Here is a 22,462-nt window from a genome sequence, read left to right as displayed (position 1 = left end):
TTTACTTTAAAGGGAATTTGTCACATGGATGTAGTGTATTAAACTACTCAAACATCATTACTGTAATAGCATCCCTACAATATTTTGATTAATTCCCCGATTATTCACCCATGTGGCATGTATGCTAATTTGCTCTCATCAGGCATCGCGGCAAGTAGGCAAGCTAGTCACATAGCTTTCTCTGTAATCATGCCTATTGCGGTGGGACTAACAAGCTGGGAAGCTTCCATGTCATTCGATCTGCCAGAATCTAGCACATGCCCATATGCATTCTCTGGTTCTGGCATGCTCAGTGATTATCTTGCATTGACTTTAAAGGAAGACTGTTTTTGCTTCATAGCCTCAGACTTGTCGGGGAAAAGAGTCTTTCTGTGATGACTGGTTCTGCCAGAACCCATAGGGTTAATGATTTCTAGCCCTGTTGTTTGTTTTGGTTGCTGGGGTGACGCCTCTGTGCTCCTGGGTGTGGTTAAGCTTGGGGAGCCAATTAGAGTCCTCCTGGTTGCAGCTCAGGCATATATAAGGAGTACTTCATGCTCTCCAGGTTTAGATTTGGCCCTCTGACTACGTATTTTTGTGTGTGCGTGTTTAGGTTTCTGTTAGTCATGTACCTTCAGCCTTTCCTGACCTTTTGTCAGTTTTGCAGTTTATTGTTTTGACTTTTTGACTGTCCCTCACTTATTTAGGGAGGGACTGTCACCATGGTTATGGACCTGTTGTTTAGGGCAGGTACGTGAGTAGGCAGGGACAGGGGAGTGTGCGAGAATAATGTGCACTCCTTCCCTGCCCAGACGTGACATTATCCCAAGCCCAACTACTGCATCTGTTTTGTTGTTAGTCATGGACCTCATGACAGCTCTTGTTGGTCAGATGCAGAACCTAACTCAGTTGGTCCAGGATTTAGCTGAGAAAGTACAGCAGCAAGAGTCGTCTCAGTCTAGAATAAACCAGGACTTGATTGAGAGGCTTGAACATCAAGAGCAGCTTAATCAGAGGTTGTTGTCTAGAATCTTGGGGTTTGCGTCCTTTCACTCAATTGTTCCTACTTCTCTTTCAGCTCTTTTGGAACCTCAGGTTAGACTTCCTGAGTGTTTTTCAGGGAACCAAAAAGCTTTTAAAACCTTTTGTGAAAGTTGCAAGCTATACTTTTGGTTAAGACCCGATTCGTCTGGTACTGAAGCCCAGAAAGTTGGTATTATTATGTCTCTTTTGCAAGGAGGTCCCCGAGAGTGGGTATTTACTATTGATCCTGATGCCCCTGAGTTGTCCTCTGTGGGCTCTGTTTGCTGGTTTGGGTCTTCTGTATGCCGAACCTGACTGAGCTGTGTATGCCGAGTCTCAGCTGTGTACATTAAAGCAGGAACATAGACCTGTCGAGGAATATTGCGCAGATTTTAAAAAGTGGTGTGTGGCTTCCAAATGGAACACCCCAGCTTTGATTTGCCAGTTCAGACTGGGGTTATCTGACATCCTAAAGGACATGCCGCTGACCTACCCCTTTCCTGACACCTTAGACCAAGCTATGACTTTAGCAGGTACGTTTGGATAGACGTTTGCGTGAACGCAGATGAGAATGTTGTTCCTCCTCTGTCTCTCCATTTTTGCCTGTCTCCTCTTCTGTTTCCAATCATCAACCGGTGTCTGAGGAAGAACCCATGCAGCTTGGCTCCATATCTACTCCAGAAAAGCGTAAAAGGTTCCGGTATGTCAACGGCCTGTGTTTCTATTGTGGAGAGGATACTCATTTCATTAGTACCTGTGCCAAGTGTCCGCGTCCAAGTGGTCATCGTAGCGGTCACTTGGGCGAACAGGTATTTTTCAATTCCCAAAAATGTAAACCTGCCAATTTGTCTGTGGGGGGAATTGATATGCCTGTTTAACTAATGTATCTTAAGGGAGTTCTAAGAAGCCAGCTAAAATTGTTCATGCTGAACCTGTGTCTGAGGATTGTGATGAGGATAATATTGAGCTACATGACACCAATGAATGGTGTGATATTGAGGATGAGGACACGATAGAGGAGATCAATGGTCCATCTGTCTCTCAACCCTCTAAGATTTGTAAGGGTCCGGTGGCCCCTCATAAAAGGGAGGGGTACTGTGATGACTGGTTCTGCCAGAACCCATAGGGTTAATGTTTTCTAGCCCTGTTGTTTGTTTTCAGTTGCTGGGATGACACCTATTTGCTCCTGGGTGTGGTTAAGCTTGCTGAGCCAATTAGAGTCCTCCTGGCTTCAGCTCAGGCATATATAAGGAGGCTCTTTTCAGTCATTCTCTGCTTGTGATAGTTCCTAGTAACTTACCTAGCTATCACTGGGCTCATTCTGTTTATTCTGGTTTTGTGACTTTTGGCTTGGGTTTTGACTTCCCTTTGATACTCTGTTACTGTACTTCGTTCTCTCCAGGTTTAGACTCGGCCATCTGACTTCGTATTTTTGTGTGTGCGTGTTTAGGTTTGTTTTCTGTTAGTCGTGTACCTCCAGCCTTTCCCAACCTTTTGTCAGTTTTGTAGTTTATTGTTTTGACTTTTTGACTGTCCCTCACTAATTTAGAAAGGGACTGTCACTGTGGTTACGGACCTGTCGTCTAGGGCAGGTATATATGCAGGCAGGGACAGGGTAGTGAGCGAGAATAGTGTGCATTCCTTCCCGGCCCAGACGTGACCCTTTCTCTGAAGGTCGTCAAAGCCTCCTGGCCTGAAGGGGTGTGGTAACAGCAAAAGCTCTGTGACTAGTTAATAAGTATACAGTGCGTGAGTGAATAATAGCTCATTTGTATAGTAATGGGGAGCATTAAAGGGGTGATAAGATGGGGATAAGATATATGATCGCAGGGGTCCCAGCGGCGGGACCCCTGCGTTCATACATCCTTTGGATAGGAGATAAGATGTATAAGGCTGAAATACCCCTTTAACTAATGCATAGTATGGTTTTATTACACATAACTTAGTAGTATATTTCCCTAAAACAGTGACAGGTTCACTTTAAGTACTTTCTACATACTTTGGAAATAAAACTGGGAAGACCAAGTAGAAAACAAAGCTAAAAAAAAGAAACTATATAACCACAACAATGTTATGTAATGCATAGTGAACACAGCCGCTGTCTTCACTATAGATGAGTAGAGTCTTTTTACTCTGCTGCCAGACTTTTCCACCTAACTCTCAGCTATCATTTCACAGACCCCTGCTCCCACTAAGAATAAATGCATATCTGAAGACAACAGTAAAGGTTACATAATTGAGTAGAACATTGCAGGAAAAGGTTCCTTTGCAAATATAAGATCTCATTTCTATTTCATTTTTGAATAAGATTGGTGCTAGACATATGAAGGCAAAAGCTCATAGAAAAAAAACAGTAAGAGTGTTACTATCATTCCATTTGAAAAAGGGGCAAATCATTCTAAAAAAAATTGTATATACACATATTTTGAATTAGCCTATGGCAAATACAACACATACAGATTTTCTTGGAGGAACTGTGGCAGAACTCTATGGCTGACAATAGGATTTCTGACATGGCTATGGAATTTGATCTTCCATGGATCCCCACCAGTATTAGCCATAGACATGGGAACAAATCTTTTCTGTGCCATGGGTAAAACAGTGATAAACATAGAGTTCTCCCTATTTATCATGCATGTTTGTTTTCTCACTTTTTTAGAGAGGTAATCAGGCATGAGACACACTGAACTGATTAATGTTTAACCCCTTAAGGACTCAGGGTATCAGGGTTAATGGACAATAGCCAGGGTCTCATGAAACATTTCTTGACTCGACTAGGAGGAGCAAATGTATCCCCTCGCTAAGTATGCCCCTATCTTGGTGAATGTTCAAAGTACTTCGGGAAAATATAGTGGAAGATATATGTTTCTGGTATAAGCTGGAGATCATGATTTCAGATGTTATTTGGCCGAGTTTTAAATTGTTTAGCATATTTTTGCCTAGCTTTATGAAAGTGTTATATGGTAACATTTCTTTCTAAGCATTTTGATTTTTCTTAAGGTCAATATTTACTGTTGCTTATCCAATGTTATGGAGACCTGTAGAAAATCCATCGTTAGGGGCCAAATAGGACAATAGGATCTTTATCAGAATACATCAGAATGATGTGATGTAGTTTCCTGATGAAGGATACTTTTATATAACGCTTTAGTGAAAAAGTAATGTACAGTACTGGTAATGCTCAAGCCTTTTTGAATTGAGTAATAAGCTTTTTGAGTGAAGTCTTTGGAAAAGAGAAAAGTTACACCGGCTGTTCTTTGCACAACTGTACTATTATCATTTTCTTCAGAGACTTATGCAAAAACGACAGCTTGGTAAACTTTATGCTGAATGCATTCATAATATGGCACCTATAAAATCTATAAGAACCCTACTGGACCTTTGTATTCCCCAGATTTTCTCTGTGATGCTGTAGGGTGCCTCATTAGCGAGATTCTACCATAGAGTCAATGCTTTTATTAGAGGATACCTTCATAATATGGCATCTTATCAAGAATGCTACAATTTCTTTGATTTACACTAAGGAAAGTTATGTTGGATGCCATATTTTAGAGTTATCTTAACCCAGAAGCATTGCCTTAAATGGAGAATATCTTCATAATATGATGTTGTACAAGTTATGTACAGTGACCCCCCGACTTATGATGGCCCCCGACATATGATCATTTCAACATATGATGGCCTCTCAGAGCCCATCGTATGTTGAAGGCAGCATCGACATATGATGCTGCTGTGTGTCGGGGCCATCGTACAAACAGCTATCTGACAGCGCTGACAACTTTAGCAAATGACAGATAGTTGTTTAATGTGCCCCGTTCTGCCTCCTATTACTCACATGCTGTCCTGCTAACTCACTCAGGCTTCCACTATGAGCTCTGTGTAAGCCCGGCCCACCCAGTGCAGCCATAGCCAATAGCCTGCAGCATCTTGCTGCAGGCATCCAATGAGCTGCTGGCTGCCCTCCCCTTCCTTTCCTATAGAGCTGTAGTCGGCAGGATCGTAATGGAGGACATTCTGTCCCTCCTGAAGGTATTTAAAGAACTGTACAGTACTGTATGCGATGTCACACATCACATACAATACATATACACACTATACACCCCATACATCAATGTTTTCCTATCAGTGTGCCTCCAGCTGTTGCAAAACTATAACTCCCAGCATGCCCAGACAGTCAATGGCTGTACATGCATGCTGGGAGTTGTAGTTGTACAACAGCTGGAGGCACCCTGGTTTGTTAAACACTCCCCATACACTCCACATACAATGGTCATCCCAGAACCATTTAGCAGTTTCCCATAGAGATATGTATTCAACATACAATGGTTCCGAGGCCCCAGAACCAATTACCATTTTTACATAGACATATGTACTCGACATATGATGGTTTCAACATATGATGGTTCTCCTGGAACCAATTAATATCATATGTTGAGGGACCACTGTATTCATATACACAAAGTACAATGCACATGGAAGTGTCCAAAGCAGGACTAAACATGAAAATAGTCATTATGCACTACCATCCTGCAAATGAAAGCCACACTGCTTGAGACTTTTTTTTTTTTATTATTATGTTTATTTAGTTTTTTAAATGTCATGTCACTAAACCATAAGGTATATTGTTTACTTTATGGTTGAGTGACATGATTGCTATAATAATTTAACAAGTAGGTCATTACAATCCCCTTACCAATTGAATGCATTATTATTTATGTTAATATCTCATATTAAGGCAGCATACCAGAAAACATTTCATTAAAGTATTAAGATCTAAAATCCATGCCAGACAGTCATAAATAGAACAACAAGCCATTTTGACAGTGGGCCACAAGCCAAGTAATATTGCTGAAAACGGGATTTCCAAAAAATAATTGTAACACATTAAGGTCTATTATATTGAAGAAGTGTTACATTAAAAGCCGTTTCCATTAGATACAGAGAGGTTTTATTTTTGACAGGTACATAGGAATTATTTAGATTGGAGCAGGCGTATTCTTACAAGACGGCTTGATTGGCATGTTTTCTTCTAGACAGAAAGGATTTTATTTGCCAGTTTTAGAGCTATGTTAGATTTAAGTCTGAATATTTATCAGAAATGTAATTTCTGCTGTAACAATGATTCCATCAGGTTTCTGTCACCAGCCATCCTAAATGTGGACCTGTCATGTCTTTAACATTTCTATGACACCTAACCATGGTACTACTTCTAATGCCTTTTTAAAGGAATATTATTAGTGTTGCTCACGAATATTCGCAATGAGAATTTTATTTGCGAATATTCGCGAATATAGCACTATATATTCGTAATCACAAATATTCTTTTTTTTTTTTTTTTCACAGTACACATCACAGTGATCATCCATCTCTGCTTCCAGCTTGTGTGGTATTAAGAAGGCTCTAATACTACTGTGTGAGACTGTCGTGCGAATTTGCGCATATGTGAAAATTTGCATATGCTAATTTCCGCATATGCAAATTTTTGCTTAGGCAAATTTTTATATATGCTAATTTTCGCATTTGCGAATATTCATCCTTATATTCGCAAAATATTGCGAATTCGAATATGGCCTATGCCGCTCAACACTAAATATTATATACCTACATGTGGCAGTTAGGCTTAAAACTATAGAAAATACATGAAAAACCTCATGGACATGGACAGAGGTAGCACTGTTTTTGAAAGAAGGCAGTTTTTTTCTAATCCTGCACAACTTCTTTAACCCCTTTAGGACACAGCCCCTTTTGGCTTTCAGGACACAGACAATTTTAATTTTTACGTTTTTGATTTTTACTCCACGCCTTTTAAGGCATAACTCTTTTACTTTTCCTACAGACACATATAAGGACTTTTTTTTGTGCAACCATTTGTACTTTGCAACTGCATTTTTTTATGTTACCATAAAATGTACGGTAAAACAAAAAAATGTGTATTATTTGTGGGGGGAAATTGAAAAAACAAACAAACTATTTTTCAACTTTTGTGGGAGGTTTGATGTTACGCAGTGCACTTTATGGTGAAAATGAAATGTTTTCTTTATATTGTAGATCAATGCAGTAAAAATTATACCCAATTGATATAGTTTTTCTATTTCTGTACTACTTAAAAAAAATGTATACACCAACATACACCTTGAATGTTACTCTTCATTTTGTTTTTAATTATACATTTTATTATAGGTGTTAGGGTCTTGTATTAAATATATCAGTATAGCTCCAATTTGGACTAAAGAACACAAAAAAAAAGAACTAGGGAGCAATATCTATTGGAATTAAATATACTTTATTACAATTGGATAACAGGAAAACACACCGAAATTGAAATCCAACAATGTGGAAGGCAGTTATGGCAGTACAGTATATGTAGTTAGAAAGTATACACTTGGGAATCAATCCTATATATCTATAAGTATACTGAAATTAGGGAAGTATCATAAAGTCTATTAGATAAGAAAGAGTAAAGTGCACTGAGTTTTTATGGACCTACTGGTCGCTCATCTAAGGTGCTAAACAATCCTGAAGTGCATGATAGTGTTAAATGAAGATCACTTACCCATGTCTATAGCAGGCAGACTCTGGCACTATAGACATGGATAAGTGATCTTCATATTACACTATCATGCACTTTAGGATTGTTTAGCACCTTAGATGAGCGACCAGTAGGTCCAGAAAAACTCAGTGCACTTTACTCTTTCTTATCTAATAGACTTTATGATACTTCCCTAATGTCAGTATACTTATAGATATATAGGATTAATTCCCAAGTGTATACTTTCTAACTACATTTACTGTACTCCCATAACTGCCTTCCACATTGTTGGATTTTAATTTTGGTCTGTCTTCCTGTTATCCAATTGTAATAAAGTATATTTAATTCCAGTAGATATTGCTCCTTAGTTCTTTTTTGTGTTCTTTACTTTAAAAAAAAAGTGAAAATTCTTCTTTTTTTTTTTTACAAAAATTAATATGCCCAAAATTGTCCTCATCTGGCCCCTATATATATATTTTTTTTCTGTATGCAGGACTGTATAGGGCTCATTTTAATTGGTATAATTTTTGTTTGATGGGAGTTCATAGGCATTTAAAGATACAGGGCATATATGTACGCTCTGGTGTGTTAAATCCCAGAAGGAGAGGTCATACCTGTATGCCCTGTGTCGTCTAGGGGTTTAGTTTATTGAAAAATTCTGCTGATAGTCATGTGATGCACAGGTGCCTTTGGAACCCATCTTGTGCAACTGGATGCAGATCACAACCAGTGAACAGCCACACGCTTCTTCCCACTGTTTTTGGTGGAAGTCTGAACACCCAGACCCATGATCAGTCAAAACTTTTTATATGTTTCTGTAACATGTCAAATGTTTTTTTTTTTTTTTTTTAAGGCAGAGATACTTTAAGTACAAACACAATAAATGCTCAAGTTTTAAAGAGCACCTATTATCTGTCCCTGTCACTAACTTTATCTATCCTAGCGTTTTTTTAAAATCAAAAAAACACTTAAAATTACCATTTATGTTCATCTTCGGTAGCTCAGAGAGGAGCGTCTGAGAAGTGAGGAAGTGGGTGGGGCCCGGCAAGCGCAACGTCATCTGAAGCCTTGCCGTGCCTCTTCTGCCCTTCTTCCTGTATGCTGCGCTCCCTCTCGGGTACGCGCATACAGGAGGTGTGCAGAGCAGGGACGGCAGCCTCTCAGTCTCCTCCTCTCTGTTTGGGTATACATGTGAAAGCCATACAGAGAAGAGGAACATAGGACTGAGCTGCCGTGCCCTGCAAGGATAACATTACATTCATTAAAATGGTGGGTATATAAAATAATATAATGATTTATATTTATTTATTTAAAAAAAAAAATTACAGTGTATAAAACTATGTTCTCACTTGAAGAAGAGCTGCGCTCAACTGACTCGGGGCCAGCAAGCGCCGGCTCTCCTTGTCAGCAAGGAGGAGCCTGAGACGCCGCTGACCAGCTGAGTCAGGAGCGTGCCTGGAAGGGATGCGTGCACAGTGCTCGCTCCCGCCTGTCTGCTTGACAGGCGGGAGCAGCGCTCAGTATCAGATTTCGGACTCAGCTGCCAGGCCGGCGGTGAGTCCGAAATCACCAAAAATAGGACTCGTAGGGAGACCCCTAGTGATAAAAAGTTTAAACACATAAAAAACATAGAATAATACATTTTTTTAATTGAACCCAATTAGTAAATAATTTTATATGTAATAAACTATAAAATTTCAACACATTTTTTTGATGAGAGGTACACTTTAAGGACACTGAAAAAAGTTCTTTATTGTTAATGACTGTTCAGAAAATCACAGGCATAATATAAAAGCTAACATAAGGAATATTTTTTGTACATTTGAATGCATCCTTGCTTCTCTGCAAAGGTTTCATAAGTTGTTTGTATCAACACGTTATTTTTCTCTTGAACACAATAGACTGTCACTTTAGGTAGGGAAAAGAGCAAACCTTAATCCCATCCTAGTTCCTGCCTGCTTGGACAATCTGCCCTAAATAGCGTACTACAACTGGAAGATGGTCCATAAGCTATGTGTGCAGGACATTAGGCAAGGTCAGACATGTCAGGTCAGCAAAACATACTCAAGAGTCAACCAGGATTGAGCCAGAAAGTCAAAACCAGGAGGGCAGCACAGTACACAAAACATAACCAGAATCAGAGTTAAACAAGCCAGGGCCAAACCAAGAGGACAACATGGTACAAAATCAACAAACAATAAAGTAATCTGGAACAGGCAATGGTCAGGTCACATTAGGTCATTTAAGGATAGCAGGAAACAAGAACGCTGGTGACGGGATAGAACCACAATCACAGGCATCTCAACAATATTTAAATATTTGGTGCCACAGTACTCTCACCTCCATGAAGGCTCAGGATGAGATACACTGCCGGCAGTGCTTGGAGAGGACTGGGAGCAGTGCTGTGTCAGGTAAGTTTATACACAAACATATAAACTCAGAAAAGTCAAGAACCATATATCTACTAGTTCATGAAGAAAATTATCTAAAATTGACTATACTATTGGCCAACCAACCATTGATAAACTTGAAGGAGCAAAATGTATTCATACGGATATACAATTTAAAAAAATCAGACCTCAGATATATACATTGTCTTACAAAAAATGCACTTGTACTTACCCTCCAGTATGTATTTCGTAAAGTTTTGATGCATCCAAAGAGCTGCCACCAACTATCCGAGCCTTTTACGGAGAAGAAAGAAAGAGATATTGTTTTCTCGTGAATAAAGAGGTCTAGGTCTATTTATGTTAAGCTCACCATACACAGAACACCAAACATGAAATATGTTAAGCAGGGTCAGCTCATATTCTTGAGGAAGCTATAATTCTTCTATATGTTATATACGATAATAAAATATGGTCAGCACTTACACTGCACATAGGACACATAAACAAAGTGGCGCCAAGGCTTGAATATAGCATTTAGTATTACATAGATACTGATAACTAGGACATAGGAACAGGTTTGTATGCTAGAAGAGGTGGTTAAGCATCTGGCGTATCCTGTTCAACAATGTAACATATTTGGTGTTTTTATAAGGCAACAAAAAATGGATAACCAGAAGGAGCACATGCAATATTCCACAAGTAAAATGAGGGAACTGAAAAGGTCAAGTCACAAACAAACATTAACAAGACATGATCCCTTAGGAAAGATGTGATTTAAAACCTTTTCATCCATAGCTTTGCTATCTGAAAGAGAACCAGGAAGAAGGGGGATAGATGTTAGAGAAGATTGTCCAATGACTCATGTGAATAACTGACTAGACTTGACATACGGAGGAGACATCTTTCTACATTTCTAGATTACTCTACATTCATTTGTAAAGCTATGCTAAACACATGGAATCAAATACACACATATTATGTCAGTGGTGACAGAACGTGTACATTGTAGGAACCAATCCAGTGTTACTTAGACTTTCTTGACGTACATGGAAATTCATTTAAATACAATTGCAATACATTTTTATAATCCTACAGTATCTAGCAGACCGAAAAACATTCAGCATTTCCATCATCTGTAAAACAAATAGATCTGAATTTAGAGGTTACGCCTCATGCTCACTGTCATATTCAGTATTTTACTGTATGAATCTATAATACAGCAAACAGAGCATGCTATGGGCCCATTCTGTATCTTTTAGAGGCACAAAGAGGTTGTTTTTCTATGGCATGCTTCATTTCATACTGTATTATGGTGGTATTTTCCTCTAAAACATTGTACTAATGAAAAAATATGTTGATATAAAGAAATACCATATGTGCTGACGTAGAGAGACCATGCTCAAAGATATGTGATATACATAAGCCTATAGATTGAACAACTTCTGACCTAACCTTTGTAGCGCTTTTTCATATGACAAATAATGGGCTTACAGAGGGCCTGATCCTTCCACTTGATTCTCATTCAGCTGGAGAGCTAGATATAAATCAAGTGCTACAGGTCACCAAATACACAGGGTTGTGCTAGCTGTTGTACGTTTGGTAAAGTGTCTACTTTGTATGTGAAAAAACTGTTAGTATATTATTATTATATACAGCATTATGCTCACTGCTTGTATATGATTTATAAAGCATGTGTTATTGCAACTTTACAAATTACAACTTGACGAAATCAGCAGGAAGTAAATATTATTGAATACCTTGAATTATATTATACTGATTGAATGCATTGAATAAGTAAATATTTGATACATTTATTAGACAGAGAGTTGTAGTAAGTACATAGTTATATAGTGAGGTTGAATACATAAGTCTATCTACTTTAATCTATAAAATACATAAAAGGAGCAATAGCGTGCACTCACCGCTAGGTTGGTATCTATGCGTCAAGAGGTCCGGGGCACCGGGAGGACATCGGGCTGGAAGCGGATCGCTTCCAGCCGATGTCCTCCCGGTGCCCCGGACCTCTGAACGCATAGATACCAACCTAGTGGTGAGTGCATGCTATTGCTCCTTTTATGTATTTTATAGATTAAAGTAGATAGACTTATGTATTCAACCTCACTATATAACTATGTACTTACTACAACTCTCTGTCCAATAAATGCGAGGCGGTAATAGTGTTTTGTCTTTTAAGTGATACCAGTCTGTTACCTCTCATATGACTAGCCACTGCAGGGCCAATTTCATGGAGAAATAATGGACACTATTCTCTTTATTCTGACATTATTAATACTAGGTACACCTGGCATCAGTTTTAACATTTTTCAGTTTTGGGAATTTTTATCTGTATTGAATAAAAGTTAATTTTTAGGGGTAAGCAATAGGGGTTTTTCCCCCCGGGCTTTGGCCTTGGGGTTTAGTGTTTTTTTCGAGTGCATGCTATCTCTCCTTTTGTGTATTTTGTTGATACTTCAGCTTTTGTTGCGTGCACCCCACAGGTATCAAGCTGCATACAGGATTCCTAGCCTCTTCTACCCACATATTGCTCCAATAGTAGTGACATATCTCTGGTGCTCTCCCCTTCATTCTTTTGCTCCGCTACTTTAATCTATTACCATGTTATGCTTGACTCCATGAAGGCCATACATTCCCTATGAGGTACTTGCCAGTGTCTTAATTTAGGTTTTGGCCACTTTATAGCAAAATTATGCAGTGTACGTTAATACTAAGGATACGTCAGTAGGGCAGTTATATAAAGTCCTTATCCTTTGTTATGCAGTCGTTCCCGGCACTGTGAATGGTGATCCCATCCATAATATGGCTGAGCATAGAGGAGTATGTGACTATGTCCTCCAGTGAGCCTGTATATGCCTATGGTGGACATTGAGTGACTTGCATGGCATGTGCTCTCCTTAATGCTTGGCCATCTTATGGACTGGATCACCATACACAGTGCACAGCAGGTCAGCACAGCAAGTGGGTGACACTTATTATGTCTGCACTTTGTAAAAATATCTTGGGGAAGAGGGTCTCTGCTTTCATAGTAAAAATGTGTCTATGCATTTCCTATCCTCTATGTGTAGCACATGACCACTTGTTACAAACTGGGTATTAAAAGCTCATTAGGCAGACCTTTGTATTAGCATTTGGCATTGGTACTTAGTAAGTTATAATTTTTCCCAACCAAATAAACTTACATTGGCACTGACTTTTCATACAACCTATGCTCATCTAATAGCAAATTTCTGATTTATTGTCTTTAAAAATGTAGCTTTCTAACTCAACAAAAATTTGTCCAAAGGGTCAGTCTCTAGAACATTTTTTATTCAATGCCTGTTGATACGGTCAGTCTGTCTTTAGAAACAGGGGCACCAAGATGGGGCAATGCACGAAAGCTGCATCCCTGCCTCTCCCATGGAGATACGTGGAGGGGACATGTCGGCTGCAACGTCGTGTTGCCTCCTGCACGGGAGAGCCGTGGCCCCATGCAGGAGATCACGGGGGATCCCAGCGTTCGGACCCCCCGCGATCAGACACTTATCCCCTATCATGTTGATAGGGGATAAGTTGTTTTTGCTGCATATTTCCTTTAACTTCTGCTGTACTGTGGTCAAATGGCTTCTTACATAGTTAGTTACATTTATCTATACTTATGTGTGTGCTGTTACATGTTAATTTCTGTATATACAGCTTTCACTTGCTAAAATAACTAACATTTATTGTGTTCAGGATAGAATGCAGTTTAAGATCATCCTTAAAAAACATTTCAGAACACAAACTACATTCTATCAATGACACTAAGAAACAATTGACTAAAAAGCCACTCTTGCACATACACTCCTGTTTGGGCTATAGTCATTATCAGAATGGCAACTGAATGCAGAAAGTACAGCATATAGCAATACTGGCAGAGAGGGTCATACCCTCTGGAAAACCGACTACTACATAGATGGGTGGCAATACAATGCGATTTACAGCTGGGAAATTATCATAGCAGCACAAATCTGTGGCCCTAGCGACACAAAAACATTAAGTTAGACCAGATCAGTTATTACATTTTTGTTGAAAACTCAAGTGCACTTTAAGCTGGCCATACAGATATAGGTCAACATTTATCATTGGCTTTAGAGTGTTTTTTTGTGTCTATAAAAGACGCAAAGAAGGTGCACTCAGGGTTTATTTGTGCCTTTTTTGAGCCTTTTAGTTTACACATTTCTGCTGATTTTGAGTTGTAATCCACTGATTTTGGCAATACACATGATATGGAAGGGTTTTATGAACTGCGCCTTTTTGTGAAAAAGGCATTAAAAAGGTGCTGAAAAGTCTCTAAACTACACCAGCTCAGACTTAGCTTAGCTTTATGGTGTATGTGCAGAGTAAAATTTCAGATGATGATGGTTTATTTTTTGTGCCACCAATTCTACTTTGTAGTGACATCAGTCATTTTACAAAAAAATCCACGGCAAAACAGAAAAAAAATTCATTGTGCAACAAAATTGAAGAAAAATTGCCATTTTGTAACTTTTGGGGGCTTCCGTTTCTACGCAGTGCATTTTTCGGTAAAAATTACACCTTATCTTTATTCTGTAGGTCCATACGGTTAAAATGATACCCTACTTATATAGGTTTGATTTTGTCGTACTTCTGAAAAAATCATAACTACATACAGGAAAATATATATGTTAAAAATTCTCATCTTCTGACCCTTATAACTTTTTAATTTTTATGCATATGGGCTGGTATGAAGGCGCATTTTTTGCACCGTAATCTGAAGTTTTTATCAATTTCATTTTTGTATTGATCGGACTTTTTGATCGCTTTTTATTAATTTTTTCATGATACAAAAAGTGACCAAAAATACTATATTTTGGAATTTTTTTGCGCGTACGCCATTGACCGTGCAGTTTAATTAACAATATATTTTTATAACTCGGACATTTCCGCACGCGGCAATATCACATATGTTTATTTTTATTTTTATTTACGCCCTACGTCCTTAAGTGGTTAATACATTTTGTGCTCTTACACATTACCAGCACACAAAAAAATGTGTAGAAAAATGCTTCTCTTACACCTACAATGATAAAAGTTGGCTGGACCTGCCATTTTCAGTGAGTAGGATGCCCCATGTATTTTGTATAGGGTTTCCCAACTCTTTCTTGATGTGAGAAGTTTGGCAAGATAAGAATGTGGCAATTGGCTTTTCACCTCACCAATGCTTTTGTTCTTAGGGACAAGCTGCTGCCATAGGAGTCTGGCAGTGGCTTACTTCCCCTATGGAGTGATCAGGAGAGACAGCTGTCTTCCAAGCAAACATTCACCCCACAACTGTGCTAAGTAATCCATTTTCTTTATGATCAGTGCTTTACATAAGAGTAGACTTTCTGCGCTTTCATATGCAGACAATTTTACATGGAAACATAAAATGGGCTTTCTGCTGGATTCCACATAATTCTGACAATAAATATTATAGAGGTATTATTTGCTCAATGCATTTCTTCCATGGAAGAATATTTCTGCAACACAGCACTGTGCAGAGGTACCATACAGATGTGTCCTTCATTATCTTTCCTTATGGCTGCCTGAATATTGAATTTGACTACAACATCTCTAAAGGTAGAGCATATAATACTGTCAAATAGTACCATAGCATGTAAGACACAATATAGCTTTTAACCCCTTAACGACAATGGACGTCAGTGTACATCATGGTGACGTGGTACTTAACACACCATGACATACATTTAAGCGCCGTCATGATCCCGAGCAACGGAGCGGTGCTCGCGTCATGTGCGGCAAGTCCTGGCTGCTATCAGCAGCCAGGGACCCGCCGGTAAAGGCGGACATCCGCGGCAGTGCGATCATCCAGCATGGCGGCCGGAGGTCCCCTCACCTGGCTTCAGCCGTCTCCCGGGGTCTTCTGCTCTGGTCTGAGATAGAGCAGACCAGAGCAGAAAATGACCGATAATACTGATCAGTGCTATGTCCTATACATAGCACTGAACAGAATTAGCAATCAAATGATTGCTATGAATAGTCCCATATGGTGACATAAAAAGTGTAAAAAAAAAAAAAAAAGGAAAAAAAAATGTAAGATAAAAAAGTAAAAGAAAATGTGAAAAATCCCCTCCCCCAATGATCCTTAAGGGGTTAAATATACAGAAAAAAGTCAAATATATAAAGTAAAAAAATATTGTAGACAAAAATTGCTAGGAAAAAAATGTACATGTAGAGAACTGCTCTGGTTAGAGCTGTCAGTGAGATGCATCAACTTTATAGAGAGAAGACTTGTTGGATGAAGGGAAAGGGGGATGTAACATAAAAATGTAACAAACTGTGATCTTGGGAAGAAGAAGATTAAAACTGAACAATGTAACAAATGTCTAGGGAAAAGAAAATAATGTTTGTTGGTTTATATCATCGGCTAGCTGAAATGAAATCGTAATACATATTGAGTCTGTCACTGTGCACTGAACCAGATCGAAGGCCGGCACTGTTTTTGTAACACTTATCAATTTAGTTATGGTCAGAGGCTGCTGGAGGTGGGGGTAGGGCGGAAGGTATATGTGTACGATAAAGCAGCAAAGAGGTAGAATAAAGCAGTTATACTTTACACTAAACTAATCTACTGTGTGTTATGGCTAATGTCAGCTTATCCCAATATCAGGTGCTCACAAATATTACAAATAGCATACAAATCTTAATATTCTGTTTATATTATGTTATAATAATATATTTATATTATGTTATAATAATGATGTTACACCCCCTCCATTCATGTCTATGGGAGGGGGCGTGATGGCCGTCATGCCCCCTCCCATAGACATGAATGGAGGGGGGCATAGCGTGACATAACGTCCAAAGTCCCGGAAACCCGGTGGTTTCCCAAAGGAGATTAAGCACCCGCATAGAATGCGGGTGCTGCAGGGAGATTGCGGGGGTCTCAGCAGTGGGCCCCCTGCGATTAGACATCTTATCCCCTATCCTTTGGATAGGGGATAAAATGTTTTTGCCCGGAATACCCCTTTAAAGATCTGCACTATAATGACTGCATGTAGATTCACACTGTATTGGTTCTCAACGTCTACGATTTACACATTTTTTTTTTGTTTGTTTGATTTTTTTACTGCAGCTTAGTCATTCTAACAGGTGGTATATATCACTTTTAACTCAAGCTCCGATATCAATCTATTGGGTCAAACTGCACCATTTTAAGGCCCATACATAGGTCTGTTTGACTAATGTGGGATATAACAGAAAAAAATGTAGCATGCTCCATTAACTATATTATGGTTCATTGTCTCTAGAGGAGAATACCTAGCACTGTGCTGTATGTTGGGGACTGCATTCATGGGGGAGGAGGGGATTTATTAAACCATGTATTGTATGTCATTGGGGTAGAAAAGTCCTCTGAAAAGTGAGTAGTGCTCATTGGAGTGGAGCATGCCATTCTACAGTATAACACATTTACTGCATTTCATGCTAGCAAATGGGTGTAAATTATGGATAAACTTACTCCAGCTCCATGCTAGCCTAGATTTTAGGGAAGTAATGCAAATATAGTGCAAATTGTCGAGGTTCAGAGCTCCCAAATTACAACAAATATGAAGTAAGTTATCCTTCAAGGGACTTGACAAAATAATAATAATAATGATGATAATTTTTTTTTTTTTTTTTTTTTTGAGAATGTGATACGTCAGTCCTGAAAGATTTGAAGGGGAAATGATGATTGTGTTCATCAGGTAGGCCATCTGCAACCCAAGTTGGGGATTTGATGGATTTGTAAAGAACTAATATTTCCTTCATTCTATCTCCGTAAACTAAGACTGGCAAAACATCTGCATTTAGAAGTAGCTGTGGTCGAAAGCCAAAGATTGGAAGGAAGAACAGAAGAACATTTGGTCACATTACATCAATAATTTTTGTGTTTTATGACTAAAAGTTAACAAAGTGCTCTTCTGTCCCTAGTGTCAAGCCTTGACTTTTGTACACAGATACTTACTACTAAAGTTTATTTTAACCCCTTAAGGACGCAGGACGTAAATGTACGTCCTGGTGAGGTGGTACTTAACGCACCAGGACGTACATTTTACGTCCTGTGCATAACCGCGGGCATCGGAGCGATGCCCGTGTCATGCGCGGCTGATCCCGGCTGCTGATCGCAGCCATTGACCCGCCGGCAATGGCCGACGCCCGCGATCTCGCGGGCGTCCGCCATTAACCCCTCAGGTGCCGGGATCAATACAGATCCCGGCATCTGCGGCAGTGCGCAATTTGAATGAATGATTGGATCGCCCGCAGCGCTGCTGCGGGGATCCGATCATTCATAACGCCGCATGGAGGTCCCCTCTCCTGCCTCCCGGCGTCTCCTGCTCTGGTCTGTGATCGAGCAGACCAGAGCAGAAGATCACCGAAAACACTGATCTGTTCCATGTCCTATACATAGAACAGATCAGTATTAGCAATCATGGTATTGCTATGAATAGTCCCCTTTGGGGACTATTCAAGTGTAAAAAAAAATAAAAAAAAATGTAAAGTAAAAGTAAAAAAAAAAGTGAAAAATCCCCTCCCCCAATAAAAAAGTAAAACGTCCGTTTTTTCCTATTTTACCCCCAAAAAGCGTAAACATTTTTTTATAGACATATTTGGTATCACCGCATGCGTAAATGTCCGAACTATTAAAATAAAATGTTAATGATCCAGTACGGTGAACGGCGTGAACGAAAAAAAAATCCCAAATTCCTACTTTTTTAATACATTTTATTTAAAAAAAATTATAAAAAATTAATTAAAAGTTTTTTATATGCAAATGTGGTATCAAAAAAAAGTACAGATCATGGCTCAAAAAATGAGCCCCCATACCGCCGCTTATATGGAAAAATAAAAAAGTTATAGGTCATCAAAATAAAGGAATTATAAACGTACTAATTTGGTTAAAAAGTTTGTGATTTCTTTTAAGCGCAACAATAATATAAAAGTATGTAATAATGGGTATCATTTTAATCGTATTGACCCTCAGAATAAAGAACACACGTCATTTTTACCATAAATTGTACGGCGTGAAAACGAAACCTTCCAAAATTAGCAAAATTGCGTTTTTCGTTTTAATTTCCCCACAAAAATAGTGTTTTTTGGTTGCGGCATACATTTTATGATATAATGAGTGATGTCATTACAAAGGACAACTGGTCGCGCAAAAAACAAGCCCTCATACTAGTCTGTGGATGAAAATATAAAAGAGTTATGATTTTTAGAAGGCGAGGAGGAAAAAATGAAAACGTAAAAATTTAATTGTCTGAGTCCTTAAGGCCAAAATGGGCTGAGTCCTTAAGGGGTTAAAGGGGTACTCCGGTGGAAAACTTATTTTTTTAAATGAACTGGTGCCAGAAAGTTAAACAAATTTGTAAATGACTTTACTATTAAAAAATCTTAATCCTTTCAGTACTTTTTTAGCAGCTGTTTGCTACAGAGGAAATCAGTATTTTTTGAATTTCTTTTTTGTGTTGACCACAGTGCTCTCTGCTGACACCTGATGCCCGTCTCAGGAACTGTCCAGAGCAGGAGAAAATCTCCATAGCAAACCTATGGTGCTCTGGACAGTTCCTGACACGGACAGAGGTGTCAGCAGAGAGCACTGTGGACAAGACAAAAAAGAAATTCAAAAAGTAAAGAATTTCCTCTGTAGCATACAGCTGCTCAAAAGTACTATAAGGATTAAGATTTTTAAATAGAAGTAAATTACAAATATGTTTAACTTTGTGGCACCAGTTCATTAAAAAAAAAAAAAAAAAAAAAAAAACGTTTTCTACTTGAATACCCCTATACCTAAGAATAAAGGGTTGTAAATATAGGGATTTAATAGTTATGTTGTTCAACCCCCATAGTTGACACCTTTAATGATACACCCAGTGAAAAGAGATATATAAAAATAAAGGTACACAGGTCCAAGCCTCATACACTGTACAATATACAGAACCATGCCAGGCCAGCTGCATTTAAATGTGTCCCTCAATATAACATTGATATTTCTTGTTTTCAGTAATATTAGAGTTCTTTTTATAGAGTAGCTGCAGCTGCTTCTAAGCCAATTCAAACATATCATTAATAAAACACAATGTTTACAAAAAGTACAATGTCATTACAAGATGACATTGAACTGACGGCTGTTATATTTGGAATATTTCATCAACCAAGTATTGTTCCATCTGACTAAATTTATGGTTCCAAGCTGTGTTCTACTAAGAATAAATGCAGAAATCCCACAGTAATTCCTTGGTAATGAAGCGTTGTTGTTTTAGATTTCCTTTCACTTACATAAAGCCCCATATCCCTTCTTTCTACATCAATTGTATCAAGCAAATAGAACTCTCATAAAATGAGCTTTTTTTGTATCTCCTTTTATTTGTTAGCACACACAAACACTACAGATGCTCTCTTCATCATGCCAGACCTCCTACGGAATAAATTCAAGAGGATTTGGCTTTAAAAAAAAGAAACATGTTTTTTTTCCCTCTCTGTGTTGGTTTCCTTAGAAAGCTATAAGATAATTTGGTAATATAAGTAGTTATTTGTGTTTATTTTACATCAAAAGTATTACTTACTAGTATTTGAAAAGCAAAGAAGAATTGGAAATGAAAAGCACAGAGAGGTCTGGTGAACATGAAGTAATATACAGTGTCCCTCAACATACGATGGTAATCCGTTCCAAATGGACCATCGTTTGTTGAAACCATCGTATGTTGAGGGATCCGTGCAATGTAAAGTATAGGACAGTGGTCTACAACCTGCGGACCTCCAGATGTTGCAAAACTACAACACCCAGCATGCCCGGACAGCCAAGTGCTGGTATAGGCTGGTATGGACCAGTTCTATGGCTGTTCTCACACACAGTTCCGAAGCTGTTTAATAACCTGTTCACTGTTTTCTACCCCAGTATGCACTGAACTGTTTTATGTGCAATGTATGAGATTAGAAAAATGTGTCTGTTTTTAATTTATTTCAGAAATAGCACTAGTCCTTGCGTGTGTCCGGTACTGCACATTTGCCAAAAAAGATCTCTTAATAGACTCCTCATCAATGTCTTCCCTGCAATTTAATTAATGTATGAAAATAAAATGCAAACAAATCAATTTAAAGCATACCTGTCAGATCCCACAAAAATATATAATATGTTACTCAGTACCTAATCCTGTAAACCATGTATATCTAATTTGTATGCCTCTATCACCTTTATTATTATTATTATTATTATTATTATAATAAAAAATACCTCAGTTCACAGTGTTAGAAATCCTCTCAGGGGAAGGGGATGTTTCCCTCCCTTGTGGTGGTGGGAGGTGATTGGTGTGTCTGCTAATGCAGCTTTGTCCATGATTAATCTCTTGTCCATGACTCATGGACAAGCCTGATACTGCTGCAGGACTGGATAGTGTCCCAGTAGGTATGGGGGCCACTAGTGGTGAAATTTTAAGGAGGCATTTTCTTTATTAAACATAAAAAAAATGTAAACAATTATATCACAAAAGGTCTTCTATCAGTAACAACATATAAAGTTTTTGGATATGACAGTGCCCATTTAAAGTTATAACGCAATTTGGTGGTTGCTCCGCCTTCCTAGACACTCACAACGTTTTAATGTTGTACTGGAGACCTTTATTTGGTGTCTATTCAGAAATCTTTTTGGCAGTGCTGACACAAGTGCCTTATTTTGCATGCTCTAATCCATTTATAATCCAAGACCGACACCACAGCTTGACAGCAATCTCCACTAGTACCCCAAATCTGTCGGTGACAATTTATTCACTTACTGAAGGTAAAAGTCCAATCACTCAAAAAAAGAATTACACTTCTCTATGCACATCAGCCTCTTTTATTTCTTGTTTTCTGGTATTGCATTTTGGGTACATTCACTTGTATACTGTAATAGAGCCAAGGACAAGAATAACGTTGGTTAACCGCTTCCCGAGTGTTACATTTTGGTCTTAACAGTGTGCCAAATACCTCACTCAAGTATGCAAAGGATATAATGTTCAGGTCTTTGACAAACCCTAAATGGGATTTCAATCCTCCTCAAGCATTATTATTTAGTTATTTAGATCTGAAACATGCAATTTTGAGGTAATGCTATAAAACTAGGGAGAATGTTTAAAAAAATCAAGAAATCATCGCTACAACATTCCTCTGAAACACTAATTTTCTTAAGGGTAAGTGGCAATGAAATGCTTATGGACAGCCATTAAAAGCTGAATTGGCCTCTAAACTCCAAATATACCTATCACTATGTTTTGGAGTGTGGGATAAATATAAACACAACGAGAACATGCAAATTCCTTGCTGATGTCCTTGGTGGGATTTGATTCCAGAACTCCAGCATTGCAAGGCCACAGCACAAACCCCTGACCCTCCATGTCACCCACATGGTAGTTCTCAGCCCCTGGTCTTCTTCACATCATGCTGCCCTTACTGCTGCAACTTCTACTGGGCTCATATGTTAGCTTTATTTTTAGGGGTGGGGGTAAAATCCATGTGAAATCACCATGTC

At 38.6% G+C, this 22,462-nt stretch overlaps 1 protein-coding gene across 1 annotated transcript in view; it reads right to left on the bottom strand.

Annotated features, from left to right (window-relative positions):
• Positions 1–22,462, bottom strand: part of UNC13C (unc-13 homolog C) — a 627,474-nt gene that overhangs the window by 512,425 nt on the left and 92,587 nt on the right. Inside the window, exons 4-5 of the mRNA XM_056572349.1 lie at positions 10,703–10,725; positions 10,154–10,215 (exon numbers count right to left, since the gene is read on the bottom strand). Coding sequence (XP_056428324.1) covers positions 10,154–10,215; positions 10,703–10,725 — 85 coding nt within the window. The remainder of the gene's footprint in view (positions 1–10,153; positions 10,216–10,702; positions 10,726–22,462) is intronic.

The sequence above is a fragment of the Hyla sarda genome, chromosome 4 (genome assembly GCF_029499605.1).
Source record: "Hyla sarda isolate aHylSar1 chromosome 4, aHylSar1.hap1, whole genome shotgun sequence".
Lineage (NCBI taxonomy): Eukaryota > Metazoa > Chordata > Amphibia > Anura > Hylidae > Hyla > Hyla sarda.
This window is presented reverse-complemented; position numbering and strand designations above follow the sequence as displayed.